The sequence below is a fragment of the Pelmatolapia mariae genome, linkage group LG17 (assembly GCF_036321145.2).
Source record: "Pelmatolapia mariae isolate MD_Pm_ZW linkage group LG17, Pm_UMD_F_2, whole genome shotgun sequence".
NCBI classification, from domain to species: domain Eukaryota; kingdom Metazoa; phylum Chordata; class Actinopteri; order Cichliformes; family Cichlidae; genus Pelmatolapia; species Pelmatolapia mariae.
Window position 1 is genome coordinate 15,790,252 of NC_086242.1, and position 16,193 is coordinate 15,806,444.

The 16,193-nt window shown below is 41.3% G+C and overlaps 2 protein-coding genes across 2 annotated transcripts; both read left to right on the plus strand.

Annotated features, from left to right (window-relative positions):
• The first annotated feature begins 8,903 nt into the window (after positions 1-8,903).
• On the plus strand, positions 8,904-11,606 carry trim35-14 (tripartite motif containing 35-14). Its single transcript, XM_063501248.1, has 7 exons — positions 8,904-8,958; positions 9,141-9,594; positions 9,768-9,863; positions 9,974-10,204; positions 10,291-10,313; positions 10,401-10,519; positions 10,663-11,606. The coding sequence occupies exons 2-7, from the start codon at positions 9,172-9,174 to the stop codon at positions 11,208-11,210; spliced, it is 1,440 nt and encodes a 479-aa protein (XP_063357318.1). The 5' UTR covers positions 8,904-8,958; positions 9,141-9,171; the 3' UTR covers positions 11,211-11,606.
• Positions 11,607-13,487: 1,881 nt separating this feature from the next.
• Positions 13,488-16,121, plus strand: LOC134615916 (protein mono-ADP-ribosyltransferase TIPARP-like). The gene is made up of 6 exons (XM_063460599.1): positions 13,488-13,781; positions 13,836-14,329; positions 14,455-14,620; positions 14,732-14,919; positions 15,057-15,326; positions 15,674-16,121. Exons 1-6 carry the CDS (start codon positions 13,488-13,490, stop codon positions 16,119-16,121), a joined length of 1,860 nt encoding a protein of 619 aa, XP_063316669.1.
• The last annotated feature ends 72 nt before the right edge of the window (positions 16,122-16,193 follow it).

Here is a 16,193-nt window from a genome sequence, read left to right on the forward strand (position 1 = left end):
TTGGGGTGGTATCTAGCTCACAGACCAGCTCATAATGTACACTACCACGTGACAGAGGGGCTTTGGGTGCCATAATGGCAGAGCAGGCACATCCATCTCAGCGCTAAAGAGAACCAGGCCTGCCTGAAGTCGATGAAATGAAGGGTGGACTGGGTCTAATTTATTCCTGTGGAACAAAACCACATACATGTGTACGTTTTCTCTCAGGTCATTTAACTGGATTTTAGAAAGGCCTGATAAGGTTAGCCATGATGTCCCTGATGATCACATTTAGCGTTTTGTAGGCTTTGAGATGAATAATGTTGCTCTGTCTCTTTACCCTGAGATCCCTGGCTTCAGCCCCACAGCCGATCATGTCATGCCACAGCTGATTTGACACATCGATGGTGACAGACGACTATAGCCTAAGCTGAGCCAAATGACCCACATAGATGGTCACTGCGTGGTCCTCCTCGTGCTGCAACAGCCCCACGGAGCCATTAAAAGATTTCACTCACGTGTTTACAGTTTGATCCGCTTCGTCTAGTTGACATTCATTTTTACGACTACTGAAGGGACCAGAGGTACTCCATTGCTATTCTGCTTCACCTGTTCGAGATGGCATGAAATGGCGAGAAGAACACCTTCCCCCACCAAAAAATAAGTGAAATAAAGAAAGAAATACCTCAATTTCAACAGAAAATGATTGTAAGCAATTCTCTGACACGGACACAATTTCCTGACTCTCTCTACATCATTTACGATAGCAGGGAAGTGACAAAAAAAAAAAAGAAACTTAATGAAGATTTGGTCATCACAGGCAGCAGATTCATCCGGCTAAAACAAAATTGTCATCACGCTTCTTTGCTGAGCTAGGGTTTAAAGGGAAGGGAGGAAGCCAGGAGGGGAAATGGGTTAGCAAAAAGATGGAGAGAGCAGCTGTGTTATGGTGCATTGCTCTGTCCCTGTCAGGCTGAGCTTATTGAATTGATGTCACTCCTTTAAATTTCAGTGGTTTCGGTGCAGGTGTGAGGGAGTGAGTGAGCGAGAGAGGGAGGGAAATAACCAAGGTTTTCCTGTGAATTTGGAGAGCCTGGCGACCTTCCAGACATTCAAGGAGGTTTCTGAGCCCAAGGCTTTCCAGCAGTCTCTCCAATAAGATCAAATTTACCTCCAATTCAGTACACATTTGCATGTGTGAAAATGTCAATGTGTTTATGTGTCGGCGTGGCTGCATTACACATTCAGGTGTGGGTACGTGTGTGGGTCTTCTCAGTCAACCCTTCCCTCACACACTTCCATATACACACTGAAAATTGCTAGCAGGGAAAAGACCTAAACTTTACCACATCACACATGCTTTACAGTGTCAGTGAAGTTTCTCAACCATTACCAGGAGGAGAATTCAAAATGTGACATCCCCCCCCAAAAAAGGCACCTGGTCTTTGAGAGTGCCTTGCAAGCTGTGGTGAAATTGGGCATTTAATCCAATTTACATGGAGCGGTCAATTCATGTGTTAAAATAGAGACAAAATAAAAGCATCCTCCGATGAAATGAATGCGCTAAAGCGTTTTCCTTTGACGACGAAGCTCCCTCCTTCCCAGTCACAATGTGAGGAGCATGAAAATGGCTCGTCAGTGCATCACATTTTAATTTGAAAAGATCAAATGGTACTGATATGGCACAAAGTATAATTCAGCTCTGGTGCCTATGTCCCTCTGTCTTCTCTATGGTAGCATTTACAATTATGAATAAACCAGGAGATTAATTTTACAGTGTCTTCCCCACACTGTGCACTGACTGAGCCGACTGTAATCTTTTGCACTGCAGGAATTTCAATATTAAGAGGAATGTTATTATCTGTCGGATACAACTAGGCTTATATGCAAAAAGCACAGTAGGGCGCTTGTGTAGTAAATTAAGATTTTTCAGACTTGAACATACTGACGCATGACAGTGCTTAATGCAGAAAGGCAGCTTGATATAAATGCTGGCAACTGGTCAGGCTGAATGTGAAGTGAATCTTAGAGGCAGCACTCTTGCTCAGAAAGACAAGTGGACAGAAATTCACAGGAGGCGTGGACTGAGGTAAAGACATCTGCGTGATCTGGTACAAAGATGTTTTCCTTTGCTCAGGCTCCTTCTCATAGTCCAAAGACACACATGTTAGGTTAGCATGTGCTCTGTCTGTCTGTTGGGATGGCAATCTGTCCAGGGTGCACCCAACCTCTTAGTCTATGTCAGCTGGGATGGGCTCCAACAACCCTGCAACCCTGTGCTGCATAAGCTTTAGTCTTTGTTACCGAAAATCATGCATGCATCAGCTGTTTGTATGAGAGCTGCTTTGTAAATTCATGCACATGCACAAAATAAGAGGGGTCTAGAGGTATTTGAAGTCATGATGATGCTGATGAGCAGGAAGATGGAGTAGATGGAACTATCACAACCAGCACACCCCTCACACACAGTCGGTGTGTGTGTGTGTGTACTGTGCTATGGCTAACATAATCCCTCAAAAAAAGGGAAACCCAGTACATCCCAGCAGCTGGTGGGAGTTATAAGAGTGTGACACATCAGAAGCCATGATTGACAGTGAGCAGGATTACAAAGGGGAAAAAGTGACATTCTTGCAAAAAAAAAAAAAAAAACCCTCTTTGCTCCAGATACCACAGATGGGCTGTCTAAAAAACTGATGACGTGTCAGATGGAATAGAGGCTATTTTGTGCATATGTGAATACAGGTGAAATTTTGGCTTGCCCTTTGCTGGTCTAAACAAGGGGTGACAAACTCATTTTCATTCATGGTCCATAAACAATCCTTTTTTTAAGTGAAGTCAAGCATTCACATTTAGTTGGCCATGTCTTAAGGAAAATATGTACAATTTCAGCAGCAGGTCTAACTCTTTCACATCAAGCGTGTCTATGTGTCTGCTGTTGTTACAAAGAAATGCTACGCCCATAAATCAAAGAAACACGTCAGCACGGATTCTTGACTCAACACCTTACTTCTGGGAACGACCACAGGGAATGTCACTGACTTGCATCACAATTTCCTGGTGGAAAACAGAGTAAAAAAGTCCAAATGTCCTCTTTTTCTGCTAATTTAACACTGTGCAAAGCTATTTACTGGGCCACACTGCACCTTTTTTGGCACACCACCCATATGTGTGATGCCTCAGTCTGAAAATCTTCAAACATAAGGTGAATAATTTTTGTTTTGTGAGAAAGTGTTACCTTAAAACAGAATTTATATACTGTCAGAAAAACACATTGTGATGCATATGCATGGTGAAATTAGGAAAGCTAAGAGGATAACTACCAGGTATGGGATGTATTTGCAAACACGCTTCCACGGGGGCAATATAAATATGAAACCGCTATGCTTCGCTGATAATGTTTTTGAAGCACCTCCTGAGCTGTTCTCATCAATACTTCCGTTGACCTACAAAGGAGTAGTTCATCTCCCGCTTCTTGGTGTGAAGTGTCAGGTGGTGAGACAGGTCTGACTGAGGTTGTCTCTCTGGTTTGTTACCCTGCCTGTCCTCATTAGATGCTCAGGGACTGACACAGCCCCCCCATCCCTTCCTCTTTCCCCTCAGCCCAGATGAAGTTCTCTGTGAACACTGGCTGGGTGTGGGCAATAATGAATCACTATTAGCCCAGGTCACACTGGCTGACAACCAATTTACAGAGTAGCAGAGGCTACAAAGGGTGACATCCAGGTAAATGTGAGCGTTTAACTGCTTTATCCTGAGGTAAAGCAGTTTTTCTTTTCTAAAGTAATATCCAGGTCAGATAAGACTAGAAGATTATATCTTATCTTTTGAATCTTGTGAGTTTGCCTCAAGTCATTTTAATGCAATGCTATTATGAACTTTTCTGCATTGATACTGCAGCATTTGTTCAGTATTTTAAAGTACTCAGCACGCTATTTGATGTCATAGGTGAGTATATTCTGACATCTAGTGGTGCTTATTGGTTACAGCAATATAAATTAAAATGGTTACTGGTGAGAGGTTGCCAGATTTTACTGCCGATTATGATGTGAATATAAAGAAGTTAGCTTCCTCATAAATAAAACCAGAAGCAAACTTGCAAATGCAAATGCATCCAAAATGCCAAAATGAAACAGATGTTCTCCCATATCCTGTTAAACAGCATATGGCGTGTAAAGAGGTATGGAGAAGCAAAATAACAGGGATATAATTTCATTTTATAATACATGGAGCCACATAAGTCCACAGAGCACTAAAACCTTTCCCTGAACCCACAGTATAATTTAGAGAGCAGCCATGCTAATAAAGACATAGTGTTTTGCAATGTTCTGTAATAAACTGCAACACTGTAAATGTTTTAGTGGCCAAATGAAGCTCAGTGAGCTCAGCTTTGCTTAAAACATCCCATCATTTGGAAATGAAGAAAATAACAGAAACATCTGCTGGAAACTTTATGGCTGGCACACAGACCATCTGTGTTACCAGTCTTATTACAAAAGCATAGTGCTAAAAGAAAATTTTCACAATTTATTGTAACTTTTCCAAAGCTGACTTCATACTTAAGTTTTTTTCTGGAAAGTGACAGCTCAGTCATGTACTCCATCAGTCAGGGGTCCCTCAGACAAGCAGCAGGTTGTTGATCTAATCAGCAAAATCCCCTTCTCCATATCTGGGTCAAAATTTGAAAAAAGGACTCTCGAGTGTACAAAAAAATCAAGGCGCTGTAGCGGCTTAGTTCACACTCAAATATCTCAACAACTGTCAGGTGGATTGCCTTTAATTTTGTACAGACATTCGAGCACCCTGAGGATAAATAGGCCCTTTTCACAGCACTCAGGTTTGACATGTGACTGCAAGCCAAATGTGGATGTAATTAACACATTAACTATGGCACCGTTCCATTAAATTGGCTGGGCCCCTGGTATTGTGCACGGTGGCTCGCAGGACTGATAGTGACATTCCAAATAGAAGGGGCTATAATTAATTTTTATCAATTACACCAATGTTTACCCTGCTATGACATGTTAAAATGGCTGCTGTGAACTGGGTTTATTGCCACACAAGTAGGCTGACAGTTGATGCTGAGGGGGAAAAAATACCTGAACAAATATGGATGAATCACCTTCTGTAACAACTTGGTGATCCTTTTGACTTTGTCTGGTGTCACAATTGACTCAAACTTCCTTCAGTACTTAGATTCTGATCTGATACTTGGCACATGTAATGTGTTACATATTATCCATGGAATACAGGTCTACATAAAAAATCGACACAGTCACCATGACAGCGCCCAAGGAACGTATAAATATTCCATATACTTCTGCTTTCATACTGTGGGTGCAAATGGCAAAATGATCCAGAATCAATGACATGCTATGGACCTGTAGCCTAAAAATTGTATTTATTTATTATGTTTTTTTGGGATATAGATATATTTCAACATTTGGGATTTTTATACATACACACACGTAAAAAAAAAAATTCCCCTCTCACCTCTGCCGGCGGTCTATCCTTCAAGCTCGGGTCCTCTACCAGAGCCCTGGGAGCTTGAGGGTCCTGTGCAGCATCTTAGCTGTTCCTAGGACTGCACTCCTTATTCCTTGTTCCTTATTTCTGATGTTGCTGTCATTCGAAAACTCTTTCTTGGGTTTCTGCTGCCTGAGGTATTCACTGAGCACGCGGTCGGTTGGGGCCATCTTACTGATGTATTCGTGGATATTCGCTACCTCATCCTGGACCGTAGTGCTGATGCTCACTAGTCCCTGGCCTCCTTCCTTCCGCTTAGCATACAGCCTCAGGGTGCTGGACTTGGGGTGAAATATATATATGTGTGTGTGTGTGTGTGTGTGTGTGTGTGTGTGTGTGTGTGTGTGTGTGTGTGTGTGTGTGTGTGTGTGTGTGTGTGTGTGTGTGTTTGTGAAAAGAGCTTCAGTAGAGAATTTAACCATAAACTGTAGAAGCTGAAATACTGTTAGGTACAGTGTGGAATGGCCCTGACTCAAGATGTGTTTTTAAGCTTACATGTAAGGCTCCAGCACCACAAAAAAGTCAAGTTGTCAAGTATCTCAAATTAGCACAGGTGAGACCTAACAAAGCTGCCAAGACTTAGCAAAATCCAAAAGGCCCGTTATAACAAATTATCACCCACAACACAGTTGTTATCAAGGTGGGGGGAAGAGGAAATTATTCATGGAGACAGAAGCTGTTTTTGTACCAGGCTGTAAATATGCTTTGAAATGTGTTTAAATTGGGCATTTCACCATGGGAGTCTGTTGATTCGCTTTCAGACGGAGCCTCTAGTGGCCACTACAGCAACTGCAGCATTTGAAACTTTTGAGCACGTTTATTATATTTCTTAGAGTGGCACGTATGGCTATAGACACCTTGTTTTGTTTCAATATCCATCAGTGTTATTTTAACCACACATTAATCTGTTCAATGGTTTTGCAAATGGTTGAAATATAAATGTAATTAATTATCAATAATAGCCTGCAAATATCATTGTATGGCATTTCTAAAATGAATATAAAGGCAAAAAGTATGTACAGTGTTAGGATTGGTGCAAAACCTTTGAATTACAAAGTTAGTTCTTATCTGTCCTACATGCCTCTGCAAAAGAGGCTGTGTTTCCACTAAATACCAATTTCAAGAAAAATATTAACTTAATCATTTTCTGGCAAACATTAGTAGCCACTTGGGTTTGTTCATACATTTCTAAAAACAGTTCTTTCTATCCTGCTTTAAAATACAGACCAAAGCCAAATGCAATGACTCACTGAAGTGCTTTCTTTCCAAAGCATTCACAATAACTCAAGTGATTATAGCGCTGACCTGGTGAGGAGTCCAGACCACTAATCACACACCAGAGTGGGGTAACAGGATCACTTCACAGCAAGCGATTGAGCTGTAACTCTCTCATGGAAACAACGAAAAGTTTCGGCTATTTTTAGTCCTTCAAATTACAGTCACAGAAGTCACGTTGTGATTGGAGATGCATTCAAGTGGACTAGAAGTGGAGAGAATGGGGAAAATGGGCTAAAGACACGCTACACATTGATGCCCTAAAGTTCTTCGGCACATTTATCAAGCAACAAGAACCCCGGTGATCAGATTATTTGTCTCTGTGTGTTTGATTTTGTTCATTAGATCTGAAAAATTTGTTCCAAATTAAGGAAAAGCTTTCAGAACTGTTATGCATTTTAATAAGAGTGTGACTAAACATTACCATCACAGTTTTCCTATTAGCATGCAAAGAAAATCAAATGAGATTATCTTAAATTGAAAACCAGTGTGGTACAAACTACTTTATTTTTGTTGATAAATGAAAGGCAGGGAAAAAATGACCTCCTTGGCCACTCACTTTATAATGAACCTTTTGTAACAAGCAGAAAATGAATCAGCAGTGAGTAAAATTCCCATTCTACTCTATAATTTGCTTAGAAGCTGACATTAGCTATTATATATAAAGATCAAACTTTTAATGTAGTTTTTCATTAGTTGGCATCTTACCTGAGTTGAAACTGATGAAACCCAGTTACAGTTGTTTGATCAGATGGTCTTACCAGCATTGCTGTATGGGTGTATGGGTCAGGTGTAGATACATGAAGACATTTCATTTATTGCACCCTTTCATGTTAAATGTCTGAAGAGGCTACTTAAGTTTAATAAAAATGCTGCAATTATTGCTGTATATGGAGAAGTGGGTAGGTTTAAATCAATAAAGATAGTTGGATGTAGGTTGTTTAGTTTTTGGCATACAACATCGAATAGTAGCCGCCACACCACACACACTTATAAATTATACAATATTTACGCACAAGTTTCAACTGGAAAATTCCATGCGTAGATTAGATGATTTTATCTGATGTTATTTGGCAAGGCTTAGATGTGGAGCTGGTGGTATTACAATAGTTACGGGTAGACTTTCTGATGTTGAATATGTCAGTCATTTATTTGTACTCTGTAGCCGTGGAAAGGTTGGACATAAGTATCATTATTCATTTGAATACAGTTATTTTAAGTAGCAAAGACAGAAATATGTGCCTGTATATTTTAGGTTGAGACCAAATGTATATATGATGGAGATGCAGTTTAACTCTAAATACATTAATTTTGTAAGGAAATTATATCTGCAGTTGTAATTTGTTTACATATGTATTTCTTTCTTTGGGAAAACTGAGATTGCATGTTTTGATGTTGGTGTGATTTTTGCAGCCTTAAGAGGTAAAACTGAACCTGAGGGTAGATTTCTCAAAGAAATCTTTTCTCATTCATTGACTTTAAGAATAATGATGAGTAAGAATGGATGTAATTAAAGGAAATAAGTAAAGGCAAAGGAAAATACTGTTCTCTGAAAAGCCTATGTGGCAAATCTTAAGTGTGAAAAGGAACACCTGGATTTTCCACAGCACTTCTAGGACCGTAATCTTTGGACAGGTAAATTCATTAATAATTAAACAGCCACAAAGTAACTGACAGTGACATTGAAACAGCCAAAACAACCTAATTATGCCCACAGTTAGTAATGGCAGAACTAACCTAGATACAGAAGGGCTAACTGTTATAACTAGAGGTCCCAAAGATCAACCCAGTAAAATAATTAATTGCTTCATTTCTGTATAAAATCAGACTGTACTTTAAGCAATCAATTCAGAAATGCAAGTGGGGACCTTTTGTTGCAACTGCATTTTTTTCTCTCTAAATGGTATAATTTAACCAAAAAAGAAAAAAAGAAAAGCATGGAAAATCTAACTGGAATGTTATGTCATCGTTTTTCTTGTCCCTTTATTAGTCCAGAAAACACCTCATATTCTTCTTCCTTGCCTGTAATCTGTTGATTCTGACTGAGCTGCAGGGTTAGTGAAGGGTTAAAAATGCTTGCTGTCTTTGAGACTCCGCCTCCTTTCAGTGACTCAGCATAACAGGAAGCAGGAAGTGTTCACCATTACGCATATACAGCTGTTACAAGACTGTAGCTTTGAGGTATGTTTCACTCTAACTTTCCTTGTTTTTTTAAACAGAACACTATTTCATTTGCATTTAAAGGCTGGTTTGCATGCACAGATTTCACAGGATGAAATGAGGAGGAACAACTGACTAGGGTATAAAAAGGGAGTGACTTCCTCTGTGTTTGCTTAGTTTCTTGAACTCTCCCTTACTTTCAGTTTCAGGGTAAAACAGGAGCAAAGCCTCAGGATGGCAGGGAAGCTCTATCTCCCTGAGTTGGACCTCACTTGTGCCGTGTGCTGCGAAATCTTCAGAGACCCAGTGGTCCTCAAGTGCAGCCACAGCTTCTGTGCATCCTGCCTGCAGCAGTACTGGAGTCGACAGAGACGAAACCGTGACTGTCCTCTGTGCAGAACCCAGAGTGTGGATGATCCCGTTCCTAGTCTCACCCTGAAGAACCTGTGTGAATCTTATACACATGAGAGCGAGGAGCCGGAGGAGACAGCGGAGGAGCTGCCCGGTGAACCAGGGGAGTTGTGCCCTCATCATGGGGAGAGGCTCAAGCTGTATTGCCTGTCAGATAAGGTGCCTATCTGTGTTGTCTGCCACACCTCAAGAAAACACAAGCAGCACGAATGTTGTCCTGTCAGTGAGGCGATTGTGGATGTGAAGGTAAATATTTCACTTTCCTGATCAAATAAGGACTTGAGATTGAATCTTTCTTGGGGCTCCTTTACTAAGTTTTTACAGAGTTTCTGTCATGAGTCATTATGTTGAAGGATGTTACAAGCCTAAAGCGAGATTAACAAACCTTCTAATGAATTTACTTTGAATTATTTACTCAGGAGAAAATGAAGTCCGCTCTCAGCTCACTGCAGGAGAAGAGGGAGGCGTTTGACAAAATGAAAAAGAACTATGAAGACACTGTGACCTACATTCAGGTGTGGTGATAATCTGTCAAACTATAGGTTAAAATTCCTAGTAAGTCACTTTATTTATTGGCTCTCAATAAACTGATTTCCAAGCCGTACTTAAGCAGATTATCTTACAGGTCCAGGCTCGATTTGTGGAAAGGCGAACCCATGAGGAGTTTGAAAAACTTCACAACTTCCTTCACGCTGAAGAGAACGCCAGGATGGAAGCGCTGAAGCGGGAGGAAGAGGAGAAGAGCGAAGAGATGAAGCAGAAGGTTGAAGAAATAGAAAGAAAAATGGCATCTGTGTCCGAATCCATCAGAGTTTTGGAGGAGGAGATGGCTTTGGAGGGCATCTCAGTCCTTCATGTAAGTTTGAAATGAGACTAAAGAAGGAACACTTTATATTTTTTTCCCCCTTAAATGCTAAAGTAAATTTTAATTTTGTCTTTTAGAACAGTAAGAGGACTCTGTTAAGGTAAAGAAAAGTTTAATATTTGTTTTATTCTTTGCTTAACTTTCATAATGTGTTATGTAACCTGCTTTTTTTGTGTGTTTTCTGCAGTGCTGATTGTCCTGTTGAAGATCCCGTTATGCCTCCAGGAGCACTCATAGACGTGGCCAAACATGTTGGCTCTTTGATGTTTTATGTGTGGGAGAAGATGCATAAAATTGCCAAATACAGTGAGTTTAACCCTAATGTACTGCTTGATTTAAACTCTGAGCTGGAGTTTGTCATGAATTCCCAAGGTGGAGGAAAGGTTGAGATGTTTGACTGAACTACAGCCACAGTAACTACAGCTGACAATCTGCCATGTTTCCTTCAGCTCCAGTAACTCTGGATCCCAACACTGCTGCCCCATGGCTCATTCTGTCAGATGACCTCACCAGCGTCTGTGACAGCGATGAGAAACAGAAGCTCCCAGACAACCCGGAGAGGTTCGACCCCGACACCGGTGTGCTGGGCTCGGAGGGCTTCACCTCAGGAAGGCGTACCTGGGATGTGAATGTGGGAGATAACACTGCGTGGGTTGTCGGCGTGGCTAAAGAATCTGTCCAGAGGAAAGAGAAAGTGTCTTCGGTCCAGAAAAACGGCTACCTGTGTGTGTACTTCTACCACAAGATGTACTTTGCGGGTACCTCTCCTTTAACGCGACTAAACCTGAAAAGGAACCCGCAGAAGATCAGAGTGCAGCTGGACTGTGACAAGGGCAAGGTTTCTTTCTATGACGCGCACAACAACACACATATCTACACCTTCAAACAGGCCATCAGTGAGAAAGTCTTTCCTTACTTCTGGGTCGGTTGTCAGCAATGTCCTTTGACGGTTGAACCAATGGAAGTTGCCCTGAGTGTAATTGAAAGTGCAACTTAGTTACTCTGTGACTTTGAGAAACTCATCAAATTAAATGTCAGATTATTTGCCTCTTTTTTTCCTGGTTCAATGCAATGTTCTTTGGGCTCTTCTTAATTTAAAACTCAATGAACACACTGATCAACGTACTTAGGATTCAGTGATTGGTAACTTGAATTAGAGCTTTTTTTTTTTGCACTAATAATTTATAAATTATTCATTTGCTTATTATCAGCATATAAATTGTGAGGTTTAAAAAAATAGTACAGATTTATTGCTTGTATGTAAGTTTTAAAAATGAGTAAGCATGTCAGTGTCTACACATTCCTCCCTTATTTTGGTGCCCAGCTGTATTCCTAACTACTAATGTATGAAAAAACATCGAATGTGCTTTATGTGCAGATACTACTTGTTTTACAGTGCTAATTTACAAATAAAATATTTGCAAGTATTGTGGCCTCCCTTGATGATGAGTCACCACCCAGTCCTTACTGGATATAGACCTGCAGTCCGAGAGCAGTCAGAAAGACTTTTCTTTAGCGTGTGAGGTGAGCCTCTATGTTTGGTCAGATGCGACGTCTTGTCTTTGCTAGATTTTATTACCTGCTTCCTAAGGGCATGATTTTCAGATACAGTTCATCTCCTGTATATAGTTTTCAGGTCTGACACTGCTCTCGTCATCCACTTTTCAAGTTTCCATTTTTTTTTCTCTTAACTACACGCTGCGCACCATGCTAACATGTGCCACGGATTTGCATAATAGCTCTCTGGAAATCACCAATTTGATCCAAAGTACTATTTTTATGGCTGTCAAACTGTTTTCTTTTGTGTTTTTGTAGATTCAAATAAATAAAACGGAACATAATGTCTGTTTTTGGAACAGGCTGCTGGTAATAAAGTCCCGAAAGATACAATTTAAAGTTGACCGTGATGAGTAGACAAAACACAGGTTTATTCTTTGAGTTAGGTGGCTATTTAATGCCTGAATGATTCATAGGCCAGTATTGTATGCCTTAACAGGGTGAAGGACTGGACTGAAAATGAGTAAAATGTCCAAAGAAAAACTTTGAAAGAGTTTCAGAAAACCTGTCTTTGAATTAAAAATCACAAAGACAGAATATGCTGAGCTTCAAATTTTGTTTTTATGTATCAGCTGTTTGTAATTCTGTTCAAAATGCAGTGAAAGTATCCATTTAATTTTTTTTCTCATTTTTAGTGGGGTTTTTTTTCTCGGTATATGAACAGCCTTTGCACACCGTTCTCTTTCCCCTCCCTCTGAACTCTACAGCCTGGCGCATTGAAGCTGACCGTCTTTTGTATAAAGAAGGGTTTTCAAGGCATATACCTAAAAGCTTCTTTTTTTTCCTGCAACTTTGATTCAGCAAAGTTTAGAGGCCTGAGGCGGACTCACGGTTAATGTAAGCCAAACTCGTTAAAAGTCTTATTAGCTAGTCATAGTACCTTGCTACGGGTGTATGTAGCTAGCAGGTTGAGTCATGTGTTGTAAAGGCTCAGTTATGTTCTTTAGAGGAGGATATGTTGTGGAAAGCTGTTTTGCCTTCAGACCTGCCGGGCCTTTAAATAATTGTTTAACTGGTACTAATGGGTCCAAAGTGTGCCGAGAAAATATCTCCCACATCTTTACATCACCTCCACCTGAGGCACTGGTATTGTCTCCATCTTGCCTTGATGTTTTTTATGCCAAATTCTGACTGTACCATCTGAATTCACAACATAAATTAAGGACAATCTTTTATTGTACAACTTTGGTGAGCCCATGTAAATTGTAGCCTCAGTCTCTCATTTTTAGCTGGATGTGACGCTGTGTGGTCTTTTTCAAGGTTCAGTGTGTTGTGAATTCAAAGATGCTCATGTTTGTTCTTAAAAGTGTTTATTTGTTTGCCTTTCTTACATCTGAAGTTTCAGAAATTCTCAGATTGGCCTGTCTGGCTGTAAACTATGGTTGCTGCTTGAATGCATGGAGTTGCTACTGTGTGACTGGCTGAGTAGATATTTGTGGTGAGCAGCAGTTGAGTGGGTCTAGGTATTAAAGTGACTGGAGAAAAGTTTTACAGAGCTGGCTTTAGTTCTGTTCAAAACTATGAAAAATAGTGCATTTATTCAATTATTTTAAAACTTAACCATCAAATCTCAAAAGCTGGGGAGTTTCATGGCAGTAACTGCTAGTTAAAATTTCTGTTCTCTTCATTTGTAGTGTCTCTACGTCACTATAACCTTGTGTTTGTTCCAGTTTGCAACAAATAATTGTTAAAATTGTTCTTGGTTAGGAAGTCCAACATGGCTGGACTTTCATCCACCAGATCAACAAAGAGAAAGTTGTCTGCTAGTGCTAAGGCTGCAGAACCTGTGTCCAGGTCCTCCAAAGTCACCTTTCTGAGCCCGTCTCTCCTCCTCTTGGAAATCCCTTCTGACGCCGACACCAGCCTCCCAGTGTGGAAGGCATTGAGAGCCGAGCAGGCTGACATCACCTGGACCGTCAAGCCCTATGGCCTCAGCATTAATATAACACCTCTGACCTCTAAGAAAGGAAAGCATTCTGCTCCCAGCAAGAGTGAAAGCTCTTCCAGCATGGTGCAGACTGCAGGGCTGTCTTCCAGCATCCTGCAACCTCAGATCCACATTCAGCCCATCACTCACACTCAGCAGCATGTTGCATCGCAGAGCAGCTCCTGTGTGCTGCTTACCTTCCCCCAAAACACACAGTCTGTGTCACACCCTCTAAGTCCTATTCCAGCCACTTCACTTATTGTCTCCTTGCCGGTCATTATCGCCCAGGCCCAGCATACCAGTCAGCCTACTGCTCCTGTCAACAAAGGGTCCATATCCTCCACCCAAACGCCAAGTGGAACCCCTACCAAGCAAACCACCGAAACCCCATCTAAAGTGCCTGTCTCATTTCACACAAAAGGCTGCTCCACCATCCAAATCTGTGACGACTTCCTCCTTGGTTTGTGTTCTGCAGGGGAGAAGTGTAAGATGCACCACACTCCCTATCCCTTTCACTGGCAGCTGTGGTGTGTTGCCAACCGCCAGTGGGTGGACATTTCTCCTAGCTCTCAGGTCTTGCTGGAGAGGATGTACTGCGACGTCAATAAGGATGCCATTTGCCTCAAAAATGGGTGAGTAACAGGGTAGATCTTTTGCTAAAGTCTGCAAATTAAAAAAATAAAAATATGGGCTTTTTTGAGACAAAAATCACAAAAGTTTGTGGATTCTTTTTGTAACTTCAGAACACTTTCTTTAGGAATGCACGCTACACTTTGAAATTTGACTCAATGGAACTGGATGACTCTTCCGTGTATGATGGAGTCAGGCGACTATCTAACACTAACAGTAAGATCAAGAACCCTCATTTTGCCAGCCAATCGAAAATCTACTGGTGGAACATCAGTTGGCAAGAGTACAACACGGTGATCTTCTTTCCTTCTTTTTTCTAGTTTCTTTACTCCTTTCTGTCATTTTCAACACATCAAAAACCCCCACCAGTTTTGTTATTTTTTAACTGGTTCATTTCTCCATAGAGCGTGGCCGCTACATTGCTAAAAAAGATGAGCGAGAAGGAGTCAGAGTGTTTCTTCAGTGTCGGCTCACAGAAGTATAAGGTGGACTTCACTACCATGACCCAGACCAACGTCGCCACAGGGTTCCAGAGAGGCGTTCGCTGCAGACCCGCCTACCACTCTCTGGATTCTATGAAACCTTACTTGCAGTTGGTGTCCTGAGATGTTTTTGTTTTTTGTTTTTTTGCATTTGTTTACATTTTCTTTTAAAATCATGAGATTCTGTTCCTTTAAAATTATATCATGATGTTCTCCCATCCCTTTCCCATTTACTCCCAACACCCAGGACAGGAGTCCTGCCTGACTCAGCGGAACCTGACAGTAATCCTCCTGAGGCCAACTTTAGTGTAGATCCTCTGGAGGAGTTCAGTTCCTGGTACCCTCCGGCGTGGTGTTGGGCTTCAGAGCAGGATTACAGTCTAGTGGATGTTCCTACAGGCACTCCGGCCTATAAACGGGTTCAAGAATTCTTCAATGAGAGCATGCCTGAGACAAAGGTGGACATCATCAGCATCCAGCAGGTCCAGAACCTATTCCACTGGGACAAGTACCAAAGGTCCGGCTAAGTTTGAGTTCAATTTTTAATCATGACTAATACTAAGAAATATTGGAGGGAAATTTGATGTCCTTATTAACTATTTGGATATTCGGAAAGTCCTTTTCTAAATGTCATTTATTGGATGAAATACATTTGTAACATGGGTAAGCATTGGTTCGGCTAGTAGTAGGGTCTATGCTTATTTCCTCCTGTTTTCATCCATTGTTTACTTTTCTAGACAGTTCTATGGCTTCCTTACAGCGGATTCAAATAATTATTTTGTTGGAAGTTAAAGCATAAAATATCACAAAATCTTGTTGTTGTTCATGGTGATATGCATGCCACACTTACACAACTCGTTACAGGCAAAAGCTATACATGCAGAAGCAGCATGGAAAGGCCACCGGGAGTTTAGAGCGACATCTCTTCCATGGGACCACCAAAGAGGCCTCAGAGGAGATCTGCACCAGCAACTTTGACCCTCGAGTGGCCGGGGTTAACGGAGCTTCCCACGGTCATGGCACATACTTTGCCACCGCTGCCTCCCTCTCCCACATGTTCTCAGCCCAGTTCGGGCCAGATGAAGTTTGCCACATGTTCCTTGCCAAAGTCCTGGTGGGAAAGGTAACTGTGGGTAAGAGCCACTACCGCCGTCCACCCAAGCTCACCTTCAAGAAGAAGCAGCATCGTCTGTATGACGCCTGTGTTGACAACGTGAACCTTCCCACCATGTTTGTTGTTTTTGATAGCTGTCAGTGCTACCCATACTACCTAATCAAATATAAAAACCTACCCAAAGAGATAGACATTTAATGAGGATGAGGACAGGGGCCTCAGCCGCTAATTGTTCAACAAAAATCGTGTTCCAGTTGCAAGAAAACCTAA